The sequence below is a fragment of the Chelonia mydas genome, chromosome 27 (genome assembly GCF_015237465.2).
Source record: "Chelonia mydas isolate rCheMyd1 chromosome 27, rCheMyd1.pri.v2, whole genome shotgun sequence".
NCBI lineage: Eukaryota > Metazoa > Chordata > Testudines > Cheloniidae > Chelonia > Chelonia mydas.
In genome coordinates this window covers 11,719,152-11,739,153 of record NC_057860.1, presented here as the reverse complement: position 1 = coordinate 11,739,153, position 20,002 = coordinate 11,719,152, and the positions used below count along the sequence as shown (strand labels likewise).

General features: G+C 45.3%; 1 protein-coding gene and 1 long non-coding RNA gene across 2 annotated transcripts in view; one reads left to right on the top strand and one right to left on the bottom strand.

Annotated features, from left to right (window-relative positions):
• The window catches only part of PIP4K2B (phosphatidylinositol-5-phosphate 4-kinase type 2 beta), a 33,314-nt gene that overhangs the window by 3,332 nt on the left and 9,980 nt on the right, over positions 1 to 20,002 (top strand). Inside the window, exons 2-5 of the mRNA XM_037887209.2 lie at positions 8,666 to 8,763; positions 11,118 to 11,214; positions 18,200 to 18,352; positions 18,974 to 19,120. Of these exons, the coding sequence (XP_037743137.1) occupies positions 8,666 to 8,763; positions 11,118 to 11,214; positions 18,200 to 18,352; positions 18,974 to 19,120 (495 nt within the window). The remainder of the gene's footprint in view (positions 1 to 8,665; positions 8,764 to 11,117; positions 11,215 to 18,199; positions 18,353 to 18,973; positions 19,121 to 20,002) is intronic.
• LOC119564557 lies at positions 365 to 6,006 on the bottom strand. Its single transcript, XR_006287630.1, has 2 exons — positions 1,708 to 6,006; positions 365 to 1,497 (listed from the first exon to the last, which is right to left on the bottom strand). It is a non-coding gene; the product is annotated as an uncharacterized LOC119564557 (long non-coding RNA).

Genomic DNA, 20,002 nt, shown 5'->3' with positions numbered 1-20,002 from the left:
GGAGTCCTATCTTCCTATCCAAAGTTATTGAAACAGACGTAGTATTTGAATGTACTAGGCTTGCATCCAAGCACAGCAATTGTCCAGGATGCCGTACTGGGCACTGGTTGTACTGGTTGGCACGCTGTCTCCGATTCTGCTGAAATGATCCAGTGTGAACAGGAAGCCACAAGCTTTGCAGCTGTACTAGAGCAGCCAATCTTCTTAATTCCATCCTATGGTGCATTGTCTCTCACCTGAAAATGTACCGTAAGCTCCTGCTCATAGGCAAGGCCCCGTAATATGGCAAGCAGAATCTAACTTCTGCTCCAAGGGCCATGGTCTCTGAGGCACTGTAGAGGAAATTCTGCAACAACTCCAAATGTTTCTTTTTTAAGAGGTTTTTATGAAATACAAAAATGAATAATATTGTTCCAGTAGCCCTGTGGCATTTATTTTGTAACTGTGGAATAAAAAAAATGACTGAAGGTTTGCTTCAGTGGTCAGCAGTGAGAGTGTTAATGGTGTTGGCAATGTCACTGCTGTCTGTAGGTTTCAGAGGTAACTGCTTCTTGAGATGAATGAGGTGGGTCACACCTCACCCCTCCTATTCAGGCTGTGTGCTCTCTAAAGTTTAAGTATATTTTCAAGGTTATCTTTGCAACTGTAAGGGCTAGAGACATTTTTTTTTTTTTTTTTTTTTTTAGAAGCTTACATTCTGGAGCCCATTTTGCTGCAAAGGATGAACTTGATAGCTATAGAATACACATCCCTATTGGATAAACCCTTTGGGAGTGCCAGAATGTGTTGGTACAATCGTGATTGTGAGGGTTGTGTCAAAAATAGTTTTAGTTGGGCCAAACTGTTCCATGGACAAATCAGACAAACAACCATTTTATGCAATCTGTCTGCTTGTTTTGTAAAGATACACCCTTGGGTCCATTAATTTATTCTGGTAACAGCTAGGCCTCCCTTGTGGTTAAACAGGCTTGCTAGCAGCTGATGCAAACACAGTGGATGGTGGGCAAAAGTAGATGATGTGTGTGGAGATATTAGTGCATGCAGATTGGGAGTTATTTTTTACATCAGTTCAGGCTATAACTCGCTTTAACAGTGTCTGTCTTCATCCATACTGACTGTGCTAGACCAAATTTAAATTGAGTGGGTCTGAACTGGTTTTTGACTGTATTTTGATACTTTGTGGCCCTGTGTAGACAGGACCAACAATGATGATTGTTGGCAGCTGAATCTGCAGTGGGTGGGGGGAAGCTTGTTCTTGCCTTCCTTCCTCCCCACCCCTCCAAAAAGCGTGTAAAGTTGTGCAAATAGGAGAAAAAGAGCGAGCCAGAAAGATTGAGTCCCATTTGTGAATGGCTCATGAGTTGCATTGAAGAATTAAACCATTTTAAAGATGGCATCCTTTGGAGGCTCGTCGTGGCTTTTCAGGGAGAACAGAAGATTCAGGCTTCTCATTGCTGGCTGTACATTTAGTGTCCCTCCTGCATATCGCTTCATAGCCTTTTCATAGATATTTAGGTCAGAAGGGACCATTATGATCATCTAGTCTGACCTCCTGCACAACGTAGGCCACAGAATTTCACCCACCACTCCTGCGAAAAACCTCACACCTATGAGCTATTGAAGTCCTCAAATTGTGGTTTAAAGACTTCAAGGAGCAGAGAATCCACCAGCAAGTGACCCGTGCCCTATGCTACTGAGGAAGGTGACCTGATTGAAAGTGTTTGTGTAAGGGGTGGAGGAGGGGAACACCAAGATGGGGGGTGAAAATGTTGAATTGTGATGACGTTCTTGGAGGGGATAGCTACACTTCATGAATCAACAGTGTTCTGTACAAGTGGTGAGACCATAGTTCTCATTGTAAGGTATTGGTTATACCAGATGACAGGATTCTAGTGTTTGCCAGTGGTGGTGAGTGTCTCTCCCTGTTTCTACATGTTGAACAGCCATGTCTGTGCGGATCAAGTTAGCCTTTGTTCAGTGAGATGGTAGCTGTAGATCTGTGGCGTTTGGTGGGAACAAAGGGCTGGCTTTTGATCTGGTGTAAGCAGGTGCACCGCCATTTAAATCTGTATATTTGTGATGCTGTCTCTGTGGGTCTTGCTAATGGCAGCATTCTCTCTTCTTGAATCTCCATTTATTGAATGAAGCACCACCCAATCTCACAGGATTATTGGGATTTTGTGCTCAGCCAGTACAGAAGGCAGCTATTTGGTATTCAATCCAAATAGTAAAACTGGGATTTGCAGCATACGTTATTTTTGGTGTGCTATATAAATTCTGGCCACTGAGATGCATCTGCTACATACTGTTTTGAAGTCCACTAAACTGATGCACTCAACCTACCATGTGCCAATATTCGTCACATCCCTAATGTTGATTGTTTCTTCCAGGGCTGTAATTGACCTTTAGTGAGTGCCATGTATGGCAACAGGATTGGTAACCAGCATCAACGACCTTTGCCATACTGTGACCCCAAGTTGCAACAGAATGTATTTTGTAACCTTCTCTTGAGATAATGAGGGGAGAAATAGTCCAGTGGGCTGGATACTGACCATGGTTCTGTTCCTCACTCTGCCACAGATTGACTTTGTGACCTTTGGTAAGTCACTTAGTTTTTCTGTACTTCAGTTCTCCATCTATAAAAATGGAAATAATAGCACTTACCTGTTTCACAGGGGGCTTGAGAGGATAAATACGTTAAAGACTGTGAGACAGCTACTCTGATCGGGGCCATATAGGTACCTAAGTTACATCAGAAAAACTGGACTGGGTGATCTCATGGCCTGCAACCTTAGCACACTGGGCTGTGATTCCATCACAGCTCACAAGCTATTCAAGGTTGGGCCAGGTCAGTGGAGATCTCTGAGGTGCTTTGGGACGAGGTGTGTTCAGTGTCACTAGGAGATGCTCGTCCCTTAATCAGTAATGAAATAATATCCGAGGGTGGTGCTAGGGGCTGTTTTCCTGTAGGAGGTTCTATCTCTGGGATGAGCTGCAGAACCAAAACTTACTGCTAATGGTTACGAAGAGTTCCATGGCATAATCAGTCTAATTAATCACATTTCAGTTCACAAAAACTCTTATTTTCTCAAACCACCCCACACTTAGGGTTTCAATTGTGTACAGTATTCTTCTTCACTTTCTGTCCTAAACCATTGCACTGTATTGCAGTCTTCTGTTGAGTGGTTGTATTCCGCTCCAGATGCAGTCAAATCTCAGTGCTGATGAAAGCGATCCCTACATCTATCCTTTACCTACCTTATGAGGGTGTCGTGGAGCTTGATTAATGCTTGCAAAGCAGTTTGCGTTCCCTGGCTGAAAGGCACTAGAGGGGAACAAAGTATTTTTATTTTCTGAGAAAATTCCTGCTCTAAAGAATCCTGGAGAATAGACTTGGATACTCCGTCAGTTGGATCTTGCTTGTAAACAAATTGTGTTGTCCCATCAATTTACTAATGGTAATTGCCACTTTGAGGCTAAAGTCAGGTTTTGAAATGAAATTATGCTTTTCTTGTTTATCCTGAGAACAGCTGGCTCTGAACTGCACAGAATATTGATGTGTCTCATTCAATAAGAAATCACCCTTGCTAATAAGGATGAATTACCCACTGCAAATAAACCTAGAATCCTATTGATTACTGCTGCCCAAGAATTCAAGGCACTAAAGAATACCACCGCTTGCCCCGCTTGTGTATTTACAGAGCAATACAAGCCGTTTTTATTTTATCTTGTACAAAGGAGGATATTGCATGTCCTACTTGGTGGTATTGTGCTTGCACTCAGGTGAAACCAGAAGCGTTCGCTCCTTGTTGCGGTGACTTTTCCATCTGAGACATTGTCAAATAGTTCGATCTAAAGTGTGACCTGCTGCTAAATTCTATAATCTGCCCTCCAGATTCTCATGTATCTGGTGGGTTTTGTTTTAAATTGATCATGATGATGACTGGCATGTGTCATCCTATTTAAATCTGAATTTACAATAGGATTCTGGGGAAGGGGATTGATGCCAGATTGACTAAACCCTGGCAAAAATACAACAGACCAGGTACAGAATGGGCAGCAGCAGCAGGGTATGCCCCTCTTACTGGCACTCCTTTACTGACAGGGCTGGGGGCGTTGAGTGTCCCATTTGAGTCTTTACTTTGCTGTGGTCTTGCCTGGAATGGGAATAGAAAGTTCAATGGCAATTTAAAAAGGCATAATGGGCCATGTAAAGTGACCATTTATTTTTCAAGACTGCCCAAGAACAGATTTCTTCTAAAAGGTCTTTTTGGTGGGAGGAGATGAGGGGAGGAGAATGGTGGGAAACAACTTGTAGAGGGCCAACAGCGTGCCAGGCATTTTACAAACGGATATGAAGACATCCCTGTCCTGAGTGCTTATGGTCCTCAACAGTAGCTATCATGTAAACGGATGGGATTAGATTAGTCAGCAAATGCACTGACTGAAAGGTGAATCTCAGTGTCTCTTTAGCGAACATAAGAATGACCATACCGGGTCAGACCAAAGGTCCATCTAGCCCAGTGTCCTGTCTTCTGACAGTGGCCAGTGCCAGGTGCCCCAGAGGGAATGAACAGAACAGGGAATCATCAAGTGATCCATCCCCTGTCACCTGTTCCCAGCTTCTGGCAAACAGGTTAGGGACACCATGCTACAGCCAACACATCAAATCTGTCCCCTTCTCCCTCCACTGGCTTCCCACAGAATATTGAGTCAGGTTTTGGTTCTTGTCTCCATCGCCTGGGCCCAGGGTATCTAAAAGATCACCTACAACTCTGAGATAAAGACTGTAGCTGATAACTTCACTCCTCTGGCACAAAGGGAGTTTCTACAATAAGGGTAAAGCTCATCTGTGCAGGAGACAGCTTTCTTGGGGGCTGGCCCAACACACTAGAATGAACTGCCCCAGGAGCCAGGGACCATCACAAACCTCACCACCTTCTGTGCCAAGTGCACAGTTCTTTGATTTTGCTTTCTGTGACACAAATTCATAGTAACGTGCGTCTGCACACACGCCTCTCCCTGGGGAGCGGATGAGAGAACAGACACAACAGATGTTAGTCACCTTGTTTAATGCCCTGTTGGAAGGCACTCAGGTACTATGGCGATGAGAGCAGTATAAATACGTTCGTACTGTAGCATGCCTTTGTAGTTCCACTTTTATTTGGTCAAGATTTAACATCTAGTGTCTCACTCCTCTGAGAGGACTATGCTTAACAGGCCCTTTGGAAGACACATGGTTGGTTGGTCTTTTTGGGGGGGACTTTTAGAGTTCAATGGCTATTAGCCAGGATGGTCAGGGGTGCAAGTCTGTGCTCAAGGTGACCCTAAACCTCTGACTGCCAGAAGCTGGGCGTGGAAGACTGGGTGGATCGCTCTATAGTTGCCCTGTTCTGTACACTCCCCCTGAAGCTTTGGTGCAGGCCACTGCCAGAGACAGGATCTTGGGCAAGATGGACCTTGATCTGACCCAGTAGGTCAGCTCTTACGTTCTTGTGACTTGGTGGGAAAAGATGGATGCACTGAAAACCAGTAGTAATGGTTCTGACTTGAGCTTTCAAAGGCAATGTGAGGGCAATAGGTTTTTTTCCTGTACTTCAAATCCTAAAAAAGGATGTAAAATATGGCAGCTGTCTGTTATAGTAACAAGGTGTGCAGGTTACACTAGTCGAAGGTCTGGGATTTGCTATATTCAATCCTGGACTGGTGCCAAGAATGAGGGACCAGTGGAGACCTGACATAGTTTCAGAGGCAAATAGCTTGTGAACAGCAGGGACTAGAAACACCTGTTCAGCTCTTTTTTCTGTTGATCACTTCGTAAGGTAATGATCCTCTGGTGGCCCTGTCATCTCAGGGCAAGTCACTTCCCATGTTCAGTATGGGATTGTAATACCCTCCTTTCAATGGAGCTATGAAGCATAAGTAACTCTTTATAAAGACAGGTTTCAGAGTAGCAGCTGTGTTAGTCTGTATTTGCAAAAAGAAAAGGAGGACTTGTGGTACCTTAGAGACTAACAGATTTATTTGAGCATAAGCTTTCGTGAGCTACAACATCCGATGAAGTGAGCTGTAGCTCACGAAAGCTTATGCTCAAATAAATCTGTTAGTCTCTAAGGTGCCACAAGTCCTCCTTTTCTTTTTGCGGTGTCTAAATGTCTGACCACATCATTCCACTGGCTTTAGATGTGGTGCCGGGCTACACCTGGCACTCATGAACAGTTGAGCTGTGATCCAGTGCCATCCAGAATAAAATCACACCCCGTTCATGTGCGATGGCTGTTCTCTGCTGACCCTCAACTCAGTATCCAAAAGCTGGTGGCGGCGTCCAGTGAGTGCAGCTGGCTTGGGGAGGAGGCTGCCAGCGAAGGACTCTTCCCTTGGACGTTGACGCTGAGGCGCTGTTCTGTGGGGCAGGGTGTGCTTTGAATGAGCATTGGAGTAGCCTCAGTGCAAATCACACCTGTCAGTCGAAAGGGCTGTACCCGGTAAAGCCACTGCGGCAGTAACCAGGAGAGACAAAGGTCAGGCTGAAATCTTTTTGCCTCCCATCAGGGAGCAGTTCATACATAAAGCTTAGCCATCTCCAGATACGCTTTTCCTCGCAGCCATTGGCTTTGGATACCTCTGTGGCTCTGAACAGCACTGTAATGCTGCCTTTGGCACCCTTTCTGAGCTCTGTGCTAGAACAAGCAGATTATGTCTTGCCAGCTCTCACCATGGCGCAGGATAAAAAAGGGCTGAAAAGGGTATGTCTCAGGAGAGGCGATTTAGTAGTTCCCTCCTACTAGGCAGGATAACTTGGAAGCCGCAAGCAGCGCCTCTTATTAACGCAGAATTGAGGGTCTGCCGCACCCCCCATCTGGGTCATCGCCTTTCACTTTGCACTTCTACACACAGCCCTCAGTATCTGCCTTGTCCAGGATCAGGCTTTCAGCAAATGCAGTGAGAGTATCAGTCTCTTCGCTCCATTGCAATTTACAAATGATAGGCAGCATGTAACATTATTTATTCATTCATCTGTATGGTACAACAAAGCACTTTATGTAAGTGGGTACCATCCCCTGATGCTGCTACAGAGTAAATACTGGGCAGTGCTTTAAAGAGCTTCTGCTTTCAAATTTTAACCAGACAAGGGCCCTTTTACTTTCCTCTTCATTGCTGATTCCCAGGGTTTTTCTCTTTAATAGTTCTCTTTTCCCTTGGTAACACACCTGACTTTGCAGTGAAAATGCAGTCCAGGGTTTGATTCCCCAGTTTATGTGCATTTCTTTTATTGGCAACAATGGGAAAAGAGATGTGAAAAATACTTGTCTGTTCAGTGGTTGTTTGCTAAGATATTAGAACGGTTTGGATAATCCTCTGGCCATCTCTAGTGCTTTCCATCAGCAGATCTCCATGGTCTTTGCAAACAATGAATTAAACCTTGCAGTCGCCCCAGGAGGTAGAGATATATCGGCCCCATTTTACACATGGGGAAACTGAGGCGCTGTGAGGTTAAGTGACTTATCCAAGGATTCTGAAAGAGTCAGGATCAGAACCCAGGTCTCCTGACTCCCAGCCCACTGCCTTAACTACAGGGGCAGGCTGCTTCTCTTCAAGTATTACCGGATTGGAGCTGGCACATTTTAAAATAACAAAGATAATTGAATTGCGGTGGAATTACTTTGTAAATCCACGGTGTTAATACCAGATCAGTGAGTTGGGACTGATGTGGCCGCTGTGAATTCCAAATTAACGAATAACGATTGGACTTGTCTTAGTCTGAGCAAACTTGGGGGTTTAGGTAAAGCTGAAATGGAGAGCATTGCTTAGCGAGCCATGCTTGCGAAGAATATTTCAGTGCGTCACTGGGGACAATCACGCTTTGATATTTCTTATCAAGTTGGTTCACTTAGCATATTATAACCACATGTAGCCTTCCCGTTCTTTTACTACAAGCTGTTTCAGCCCATGGTGCAACAGGCTGAATGTTCATACCTGGCTTTCTCAAAAGTCGCTGTTCTGCAGCGTGGCAGCTGAATACCCAATTGCCTGTTTCCATATATTCCTGTGGTTGCCACACATGAACAGAGAGCCAGTGGAGTGATTCATCCTTTGGGGGAGTGTGGGATAAGAACTACAACAGACAGCCAAGGAAGGAGCTGGTATCGCTGAGACAGCTGTATTGGCTAGAGAGAAGCAGTCCAGAACCTCCGTCACTGTCCAACCCATTATTTATAACAGTGACAACTAGCTATGGAGTTTGTTGCCAGTGCGCCTTTTGACCTAAAGAGAGAGGAGTGTAAAAATAGAAAATCTGAGTGATGCCTTGGAGTACATGGTTAAATCTTTGTTCTCGAATCCTATCGTGGGTGATCAATAGAAGGTTAACAAATTGTAGCTGCCTTAGAATAATCCAGAGCAGAGGTTGGCTGGAAACGTACTTGCCACGTCACTGGCAAGTATGTATAATGCCCTTTTAAACTTGAAACCACAGCACTTTCCCAGATCTGTTCAGCACAGAAATATGCTCTAAAAGTTGAGTGAACTGTATCGCTTCCAAATCAGTTTCTAGCAAGTATTCAACAACACCCATAGCTTTCTGGGATCACCAGTAAACCCACTGATGATGACAGGAGATCATGATTCAAGTTCTGAGTCTTGTTGGTTTTCCTTTCTCTTACAGATCAATGAACTAAGCAATGTTCCTGTCCCTGTCATGTTAATGCCAGATGACTTTAAAGCCTACAGTAAGATTAAGGTGGACAATCATCTTTTCAACAAGTAAGTAGGTGTGGTTTCACCTCTCTCACCCCTCACTGTTCATTCTGTCTGTAAAGAGTTTCCGCTCTCCCTGAGGATTGGTAGTGACCAGTTCAGATGTTTCCACGCCTGGTTGTAAAGAGAGAATCTGTCATGATTTGAAATATGCTCCCCTACGTGACATGCCAAACCTGCCAAGCAGGGAAGTGGGTATTGTGACTGTCTGTGCCACGCTGCCTTGTGGTTTGGCCTTGGTCACTCCAGTGGCGGGAAGAATGGTGATGCAGATGTGCTGTTGATGCTGTGATAAGGAAAAGCTATCGCTGTAATCACAGATGAGTAGTTGCTGGATTGGGTTGAATTTGTTTTAGTGCTTGTGGAGGGCTCTTAATCCAACACCCCGAGGCTGAAGTTCTCTCTCCTTGCCTGACCTGTCTGCCTCAAACCTGCCCCAGCGAGACCACCTCTAGGAGAGTGCGTGTGTGTGTGTGGGGTTCATTCTGCACAACCCCTTTGGTTCTTTTCTCTCTGCTGAGATTGCTGACAAGGGAGCCAGTTGCTCTGGGGGGCTTTGTGATGTGGACTCTTGTCCGTGGGAACCGGACAGAGACCACCAAAGATCCTGTGTTTGGAAGTGCTCGGAAACAATAGATGTAACTGATATCGGAAGTGGCAGTATGTTACCTGGCTCTGAGCCTCCCATGCTGCCTCAATTGAGGGGTGGGCTGCGTGAGAGAATCTTGCATTAAGAGGCGCAAGACTGGAGCAGATTCATCCACTCTCCTTTGTCTTCTGACCGTTAAGCACTTGCCCCTAACTGACCTCCTCCTTACCTTGCTTTATCAGTCCCAAAGATCTGCTCTGAAACTAGAGGACCGGTTCCCCCAGCTTTTCATCTTAAACAGTCATGATGTATTACAGGGGACATCTGAATTATTCAGCAGAACAAAAGCAACAAAGAAAGAGGAAAGAGAAGAATTCCTCCATCAAATCTGGGCTTGTAGACAGGGGAGAATCATTCTACCACCTGGTCAAAAAAGACAAATAACACTTGCCCAAATTAGCCTCCGGGGACCAACTGGTTTCTGTAGACACATCTCAGACTCTATGGTCCATTGCTTGAAAACTTTCCTTCTGGATTAAGGAAGCTGTGCTGTCAATGGTTAGGGCACGGAAACAGAAGTACGAGACCTGGATCACTTACTCTCTCTGTGCCCATGAACAAGTCATTCCACAGCTACACGCTTCCATTCCCTTACCTGCAAAAGGGTAAAAATGATGCATGCAGCTTCTAAAGCATTGAGAACAGAAGTGCATTGTGCTGCTGATTGGGAATGTGGACTCTGAGTTTTTGTGTGAGACTTTTATTTTGGCCTTTGAATAGAATCCTACCATGGTTTTGGATTAGGCTTTCATAATCATAGAATGATAGGACTGGAAGGGACCTCGAGAGGTCATCTAGTCCAGTCCCCTGCACTCATGGCAGGACCAAGTATTATCTAGACCATCCCTGACAGGTGTTTGTCTAACCTGCTCTTAAAAATCTCCAATGATGGAGATTCCACAACCTCCCTGGGCAATTTATTCCAGTGCGTAACCACTCTGACGGTTTGGAAGTTTTTCCTAATGTCCAACCTAAACCCCTCTCGCTGTAATTTAAGCCCATTGCGTCTTGTCCTCTCCTCAGAGGTTAAGAAGAACAATTCTTCTCCCTCCACCTTGTAACAACCTTTTATGTATTTGAAAAAATTGGGTTTGTTTAGTCTGGAGAAGAAGACAGAGGAGACATACAGTTTTCAATCTTCCCTCGTGGGTCAGGTTTTCTAGACCTTTAATCATTTTTGTTGCTCTTCTCTGGACTTTTTCCAATTTGTCCACATATTACTTGAAATGCAGTGCCCAGAACTGGACACACTACTCCAGCTGAGGCCTAATCAGTGCGGAGTAGATCGGATAATAACGATTGATAAAAGCGCACATCACTCTGAATTTACACAGTCCTTCACAACCATATAAGAAGTACACCCTCTCCCAAAGAGCTTGCAAACTAAGGGCCAGACCCTGAAAACACTTATGTACACTGATAACTTTTCATGAGTTATTATTTCTTATGTATTATCATAGTGCCTAAAACCTACAGAATTTAATACGACCAGATGCATAGTACAGGTAAGCATTTGCAGAATGAGGCTATTAGGGAACACACAGAATGATAATTCAGGAAAACACAAATCTGAGAATGGAGGAGAAATAGGTAATTGAAACACTTCTGGGGCTAGTGTTAAAGTGGTAGGAGCTTAGAGCAGGAAAATAGCTTTGAAAATTGTACTACAATAATTTGCTGCACTTGAATAATGTCTTGCTGTTTGTCTTAGGGAAAACTTGCCAAGCCGTTTTAAATTTAAGGAGTACTGCCCGATGGTGTTCCGAAACCTCCGCGAACGATTTGGGATTGACGATCAAGATTATCAGGTATGGGGGAAAAAACCCACTTGTGGAGATTGCAAATATCGAAATTCATGCAAAGTTTGGTTTTGCAGGTTTCTAAAAGAGCAGCAGTGGAAAGGGGGCGTGTCGAGTTTGCAGGTTTGGGGGCCTCTTCAACAAAGTTAAAGTGCTGAGTGATTATTTTTGTACTAGGGTTTTATCAAGATGCTCTGTGTTTGGGACCTGTCCTAACAGCACAGCTGTGACCATTCAAACCTGTCTCCGAGGTGGGGGCAGGGAGGGGAACGGCCCATTGTGTCCTGCAGTTTGGCTTAAACCTGGTTGTCAGAGTGGTTGCAACTCACTGGGATGTAACTGAGCCTCCCTTCTTCTTTGTAGTTTTTGGCTCTGAAGATACTTAACAGGCAGGGAGATAAGAGGCTACTTAAATTAGATAAAACAGATTAAAAAAAGGAAGGCTTTGATGGCAGCCTGACCTTTAGCAGTGTGAGCGTCAGGTAATTAAAACATCTTCTCTTTGCAGCTCTGCAGGAGTGGATAACTGTTGGCATCAGGCCAGCAGTGGTCCGCTGTTGTGTACCGACGTATTCTTTGAAACCTGCAGCATTGGAACAATATATTGATTAAGCCTGATATTTGATTGTGTTTTCACAAATATGGTCGCCTTGTAAAAATTCTCTCTCCCCCAGCACTTCACCCACTTAATATTTTCTGGCATCCTGGCAATATTTTTCAGAAAGATCATCACAGTTCACTCTCATTATTTCTCAGTTATCACCCACCCTCCTCCGGCGTGTTTCGAGGCTAGTGTAATGAGATTTGTTTTCTCACCCCAGACAGCATTGGAAGCAAAGGTGTAACTGCCATTATTATTCCTTTGGATGACAGCGCAGAGCTCATCAGGGTGGGGGATTGAGAGCTACTCAGTCCAGTTTCTCATTTCCTACTTCAGGGGCCCGGAGGGGAGCATATGTCAGTGCTGCTCTGACCCGTTGTTGTCAGCATCACCGAGAGATCGAATGGGCCGTGGAAATGGAATGCCCCTGTACAATGGATCTGTCCAGATTTGAGTTGACACATTGCCAGTGGGCATCATGGTGGAGGTCTAAGCTGCTTGTTTTCTTGCTGTCCTTAATCTTTCAGACTTCAGAGCTGTCAATCCAGCACCTTTCCTTAGCCTTACATTGGTTAATTGTTTTAAAGGTTTTTCCCAGTTATTCTTCTACTGTAAGAGTCAGATCTCAGTTTCTACAGCAAGATAGCTTCATGTCCTGTAAGCCTTATTAGAAGCATGTTGAGAAGAGAGACAGAGTGGTTACAACATGAGACTAGGAGCCAGGGGTGCCTGTGTTCTGTTTGCCACTCTGCTACTGTCTTGGTGTGTGACCTTGGGCTTGTCACTTAACCCCTCTGCCTTAATTTCTTCAACTGTAGAACGTGATCTGTGCAGCACATTGAGATCTCTGGATGGAAAAGGCTGTGTAAGTGCAATTCCCTCCTCTTAGGAGCATGACAGGGCTCTTGATGAACTTTGATTCTGAGGGTTTTTTCTGTAACTGTGTTTCAGGAGAAGCCTCTTTCCTGATACCCTTCCCCCACACTTGTTAGACTCCCTTCTAGTCTGCTGCCTTATTGCACACCCAGTCAGAATGGACACACACAGGCTGTTTTCACAGAGCAGAGCAGATTTCCTATGGCAGAAGCAACAGTTTTCTTTGCTTCTCTTCTGCAATAGATGGTTCATCACAGTGAGAAATCAACAGTGGCTGCAGTTCCATGACCACATTTCATACCACTAGCTGCTGTGACAGCCCATCTGCTGCTTTGGAGATGGAGCAGAGGGGACTATAAAGAGAGATCCTGTTGGAGGGTGAGGAGCTGTGTGTGTGTACACGCACACACAAGGAGCATGCCGAGTACTTCACAGTTACAGTTGAATGATTAACTATGCAGCACGCACAATCTCTCCTGGAAGTTGCTTGTGATGGAATATTCCTTTCATCTTATCTCTCGGACATTGTGTTTTTCTGGTGCACATGCTTTCTTGAGTTTTGGCCCTTGGGAGAGTGGCGTTCTATTTCTGGTTCTGCCATTGGCCTGCTGGGTGACCTTGGGCAAGTCACTTCCTTGCCGTGTGCCTCAGTTTCCCCATCTTTAAAACGGGGATAATGATATTACCGTCCTTTGCTAAAGCACTTTAAGAACATCAGAGTGGCCACACTGGGTCAGACCAATGGTCCATCTAGCCCAGTATCCTGTCTTTCGACAGTGGACGGTGCCAGATGCTTCAGAGGGAATGAACAGAACAGGGTAATTATTGCAGGATCCATCCCAGCTTCTGGCAGGTGGAGGTTTAGGGACACCCTAAGTTTGGAGCTTTGAGATTCACTGATGAAAAATGCTCTACAGTAGACGCTTGTTTGCAGTAACACCTGGGAAGAGCAACCACGACTTACGAGCAACATTTCCCCTGGGAACGTTTTCCCTACTGCGAATTGTCAACACTCCCCATAACAGCAACAGCCGCTTAGGAGCAACACAGCAAAAGGCATTGCTATGTTGCTACTAATGAGCATCTACTGTGTAAGAGCCTGGTTTTATTATTCTCAGTTACACTGGGTTCCATCACAAATAAGGAATTTCTCTAACAGGTGCTGTTGGGTATTTTTCGTAACCTTTTATTTACTATGATAAGCTCTGAAAAGGCTTGCAGTGGAAACCCACCTTTTCCCTGTGCCCCCACTCTGCTTGCACTTAATCTCTTGCCTGCACGTTGGTATGAAGAGCAGTGGAGTCTAGTGGTTAGCAAAGGAACAAAAGTCAGGTCTCCCGGACTCAAATCTCAGCTCTGTCACAGATTCACTGTGTGATCAGGAATTCTTACGTCCGTCTTAGTTTTCCCCGTTGATAAAAATGCGGATATTCTCAAACCACCCAATGAAAGCCCTTAATGATGGTAAGGAATTCTGAGATCATCCCGTGAAAAGCAGAATATGTGTAAAGTGTCCAGGAACCCTTGGCTGCTGGTATTACGAAACCAAGTGGAAAAAATGGCGCTAAGGTCGTTGACGTTGCTTTTTAAATACTAAAGATGGAAATGCCGTAGTGCGCGTCCGCGCGCTAATACTGGACACAACTGCATGTCAGGGCCCAGTGCTGCTAATGGAGCCAGGTCAGCCAAAATGCTGGGGGGCTGTGGGCTCTGAGCAGGAGGATCAGAGTTCTCGCTCTGAAGTCACTGTGAAGGTCTGAGTGGCTGTGATGTGCAGCCTTGTGAGGGGTGTCAACAGGAGGCCACTGATTGGTTACAGTATCATCTTTGGAATCTCGGTGACATCTGGAGAGAACCCACATAAGCCAGTCACTAGAGATGACTAGTCGCTCCTTTCAGTGGTATGGACTGTGCCAGCCTTTATTTTTTTTCCCCTCCGACTGTCAGACATTCTCTGTACAGTGATTGCCTTGTACTGGCAGAGGAAGTGCTGTCACCTAGCCCATTGGCATGATTTCGTGCCAGGCTTTATCCAGATCTTGAGGCAGAAGGTTGGACAAAGCTATCTGAACTCCAGCTGATGTGTAGCGGGTTGGCTGTAAGAAATAACTGTGTGGGTGTTGGCTTCGCACAATTCAACGTGCCTCTTACATCTGTTTGTTAGCTGCTTTCTTTCCGTCGTTATTTTTGTCCTGTGGCTAATCTGCCTTAGCATGTTTTTATGTAGCCTAGATGCTCGTTTTTTAGGAAGTGATTCTGAGTAATACAGAGTAACCTATCTGGGAACACCATCATTGCGTCACTTCCCTCTCTTGCCTAATCTGTCATTTATGTAGTGCCTGTCACTCTACAGGAATCCTTTCTCCCATCTCTGGGGTGGGACAGTGTCAGCTGTTTAGCAGCACTCCATTGGACTGAGGCCGTGTCGGACAGGACGTAAAGAATGCTGCATTCATTTGAAATTTCAGTGGGGTTTCAGGCAGGTAGAACATAATTATTTGAGTGGGAATTTGCCCAGGAAGCTACATTTTTATCATCCCTACTCTATGGGGGAGAGAGAATAAAGTAAAAAAGAGTGTCACGACAGGATCTCTACATGACTACAAATGGTCGGCATTTCTGCTTCCTGTCTCCTCTAAAAAAAGGGAAATGGGCTTGATGGTGGCAACTGCTCTGTTTTTTGAGATGATGCGTGTTAGCCCACACAGCACCTACTAAGCTGCAAATGTCAGCAAGAAGCAATTCCCCCGTGTCCCTCTCCCTTCCCCGCTTTCCCTGATGGTTTCAAGGCCATTGGCAGGAAGTGAGTTTTTCCCCTTCTGCATTAAAGTGAGGTGCATTTAAATGATTCCTTCGAAAATGAAAAATCTCTCCTCTCAGCTTATTTTTTAGTTTGCAACTGGAAACCCCCCTAGTTCACAGCAGGCTCTGTTTGCCTCCCATGTCCCATGCTCCACAGGAGCAGAAGAGCAGGCTCCCTCTGCTGGTATGCTTTAAAAAAGCTCCGTGAATGGAGGAGAGAGAGCAGTAGTAATTACTGGCATAAAAATATGGGATGTTGTTGTCTGTAACTGGTATCCAGAAAAGCACACGTGCTTTTGGCGACATCGCATCCTTCATCCTGATGTGCATTTCGAAGCACACGTACAGGTGTGAGGTTTAGCTTGTGTGGGTAGATATAAGACCATAGCAAAATAAAATGGAATGCTTCAGAGTCTAATAAAATGATGATTTTGCTCATATACATAAAACAATGTACAGGGCTGCGGGGGGGGGAGGGGAGTTGATCTTTAAAAGAGGAAGGATGGCCTTGTAGCTAGAAGAGAGATCAGAATTCAGTTCCTGGTTTTGCCGCAGAATCTCTGTTGGACCTTTGGGCAAGGCAATTCATCTCTCTGTGCCTGAACCGTCCAGCCTGTGAAATGGGGAGGACAATCCCTCCTCACTCTCTCTCTAAGTAGCGAGTTCAGTGGGTCGTGGACAGTCTCTTCCTGTGTGTATGTGCAGCGCCCAGCACATACACATGGTATGATGATAGAAGCGGGAAAGGTGCAAACCAGCTGTTCTTGCAGAGCAGTTGCAGCAAGGGGACGCTGCAGTAATGGGTAAGGGCGAAGTGACAAACGCTCGTTATGTTAACTCATTATGGATTGAGGAGGATGTCGGTATGATAGCTTAGACCAAATGCTCAGCTACAGGCATGCAGCAAAGAGAAATGGGGAAAGATCAGAACAGAAGATTATAGTCCGTTACCTGCCAAGGTTGCTTAGACTGCAAGTTTTAGGGGGGAGGGATAGCTCAGTGGTTTGAGCTTTGGCCTGCTAAACCCAGAGTTGTGAGTTCAATCCTTGAGGGGGCCATTTAGGGATACCAATAGCAGCTCAGTTTCAAAGGCTGCCAAGAATATTTGCTTCCGGCTGAAAGCTTGATCGATAGTCTCAACCAAGGAGGGGCTAGCCAACCCCACAAATAGAAGAAAAATCCATGTGGTAGTTTTCAGATTAGAAAATCTTGAGACAAGAGCTCCTCTCCCCTAATCATTACGTTATATTGGTCCTGCTTTGAGCAGGGGATTGGACTAGATGACCTCCTGAGGTCCCTTCCAACCCTGATATTCTATGATTCTTTGGGGCAGGGACTGTCTCTTTTTGTGTTGGTACAGTGCCTTGTAGGATGGGGCTTGGGCTTTTAAGGTGCTACCGCAATATAAATTATCGTAATAAAGACATCAAGGAAGCTTTTTCTGTAAAGGTTTCACTACACTAGACTTCTAAAAATGTCCCACTGGTGCAGTAGTGGTGAAAGTGCTAATGTAGACCATCTGCTGGCATTTTGACCACCACATCATATAACCCTGCTCCCCGTGTATAGATGACATGATGATTAAAACCCTGGCAGCCACCAGAACACTGGCTGTCCCCCACTTCAGCTATCACCAGCAAAACCGGACTAAGATCACAATGGTGGGAATCTTTAAGGGGTAGGGAAAACAGCCTAGAATAGATGTGTCTTCTGTGGCTACTACGTAAATTGCAGTCTCCACATTTCTAGCACTCCACTGTATTGTGTTTCATTAGGACCTGAGGCTGTTCATTAAGTGGTGTGGTCAAAGGATGAAACAATTTAATTGCACCCTTGTCGCAGAACAGAATTGTTATGGATTACTCGACTCGGCAGTTCCGTTTGGATTTTCCAATCTTGCAGTGAGGATTGAGAGAAGCTGCTGCATCTTGTTCCTAAGGGTGGGGACAGGAATATAAAGGAGAGCTCCTCTTGCATGTTGGAAGAACAATCAGTATTTCTGTTCTCTAGGCCCTTTGGTCAAACTCTCGAACAAGAATAGCAGGGAACGGCTTTTGGGTCAAAGGTGACCTGCAGAGCATTTCTAAGCAGTTAGGTGTGTGCCAGTTTTTTGCTGCTTTACGATGGATCAAGAAAGTGACATTTTTTAAAAACCCTTTATTCCTACTTGTTTTTATACCCTGGATGTATCAGGAATGTCCAGTCTGGCTGGCCTTGGTTTTACTGGAGGAACTAGAGGGAGTCTCTGACCATGTGTGTTGTGAGTCCTTGCACCATCACGGACGGGGTGAGAGATGACTCTTTAACACACGTTTTGAAGCAAGGAAGGCTTCGCTAATCACTGGCATTAAATATGTGTTAACAAACAAGCTTTTTACAGATGGAGGCCTAAAATCAGGGTGCTAGATCCCAGATCTAGGCACCTAAATAAGTGGCCTTTGCCTTTAAAAGTGTTGAGCATCCAACAGCTCCCATTATTTGTATTACTGTGGAGTCTAGGAGGTCCAGTCATGGACCAGAATATTAAGTGCCAGGGTGCTGTACAAACAGAATAAAAAGGCAGTCCCACTGAAATCTGTTTATCCTGTTGAGAAGGTAGAGAACCGCTGGACCGGTTGAGCTGATGCCTTGGCTTTAAAAGGGGGGCCTGCAGCTCGTTACCATCTCCTCTGATAAGATCAAACCTCTTCTCTCCTCCCCATTGTTGTCCTTCAGAACTCTGTAACACGAAGCGCTCCAGTGAACAGCGACAGCCAAGGTCGATGCGGGGCCCGTTTCCTGACCACCTATGACAGGAGGTTTGTCATTAAGGCAGTGTCGAGTGAAGATGTAGCAGAGATGCACAACATACTAAAGAAGTACCATCAGGTACGGTGAGTCTAGAACCCTGAGGAGAGGGTGGCGGATAACGCCTTAGGGGCACGTCTGATGAATTGAGACTAGCCCTTGGATTCAGATGGAATGGCCATAGCTTCAGCTACAGCTCACCGGCAGCCTTTGCGCAGGGGAGGTTGTACGGTTAGAGACTGGATGTTGCCAGTGGCCACAGGTTATCTTCTGTTGCTTTGGGAGCACAATGGGATTTTTAACTCCACCTCTCCCCCAAAGGCTTCGCCCTCCTAACAATGTAAATATCCCTGCCCTGCAGGCTTGCCAGTGCTTGAAAGCTATAAATCGAGACCTCTTCCTAAGGTTCCACATTGGATTAGAAAAGCTTTCCAGATGGATAAGGAGAGGAAAATGCTATTTTTCAGAGGGGAAAATGGTAATCTGGGTCAGCTGCTGTGCATGGAAATGGCCACTCCATTCTGCCGCTCCGCTGTGTTTTAATGTGTGTCCTTTTGCCTCCCTTGAGCAGAGGTATAGGATGGCCATTAAAAAGCCCCATTCTTAGTTGGAGGTAGATGCTTAGCTTCTCTTTGACCATGTGCGCTACTGGAGACCTGTAGTGTGACTTTTTTTTTTTCCCCCCCCTCCTCACCCTTTCAGTTTATAGTGGAATGCCATGGGAACACCCTTCTCCCACAGTTCCTAGGCATGTACAGACTCACCGTGGATGGAGTGGAAACCTACATGGTAGTCACCAGGAACGTATTTAGTCACAGGTTGACTGTGCATCGGAAGTATGATCTGAAGGTAAGGCTCTGAAAGCGGCCAGTTCATACGTGGTCAGTGAGGCGAATTTTAAAAACAAATACCTCTCCCTGTATAGAACTCCCTTCCGGTTGCTTTATGAAGCATTCTTAAATTGTTTTTCACACTAGATCGACGAGGTCCTGACTTCCCTTTTTGCTGAAGGACTTTGTCAAGCTTTGGTGGACCTGGATGAGGACATCTCTTTAGGCTGAAACATGAGTGGCATCTGTTCCAGCCCCTAGTTGAAGAGGGAAGAGATACTGAATAAGTCCCATAACTCAGATCCAGGACCTTCCTATTCCACTAAAGCTTGACAGTCCTTCAGCTCCAGCAGTGCAGTTGGGACTGGTACTTCTAATATTGAGATTCCCTTATACAACATAAAAGAGTAGAAAAGGGCAGACACAAGGTATCCTTCCTTTGCAGTTCACTTTCAAAGAGCCTGCTGGTTGATTTCTGTAGCTGCTGAATTCCGAGGCTAGGAAGTTCTAGGCACAGTGTGTTTTATCTCCTACAGTTTGTGGCCAAGACAGGATTACTTTGAGAGCCAAACAACACTGAACCAAAGTATTCACTTTCCTTTTGATAGCATGTCACTAAGGTTCATTGTGTGTCTTTTTATCCTGCCTTGTCTGCACTAGGAGAGAGAGATGCATACTATTGAGATAAAATCCACTTCTTCATAGTGTAGCGTGAGCTGCATTTCATAAAGCAAAGGTCAGAAGCTTTTTGCAGCTGTGTAGTTCCTGGAGGTGCTAATGCAGAGAGAAACCACGTGGTCTGTTGTCATGGACGTGAGAAAGTTGAGCCTTGAAAGCGTGGAAGTACGAGTCTGGCTCAAGGGGGTTGGTCATTGACTTCAACTGGGGCCAGGATTTCATC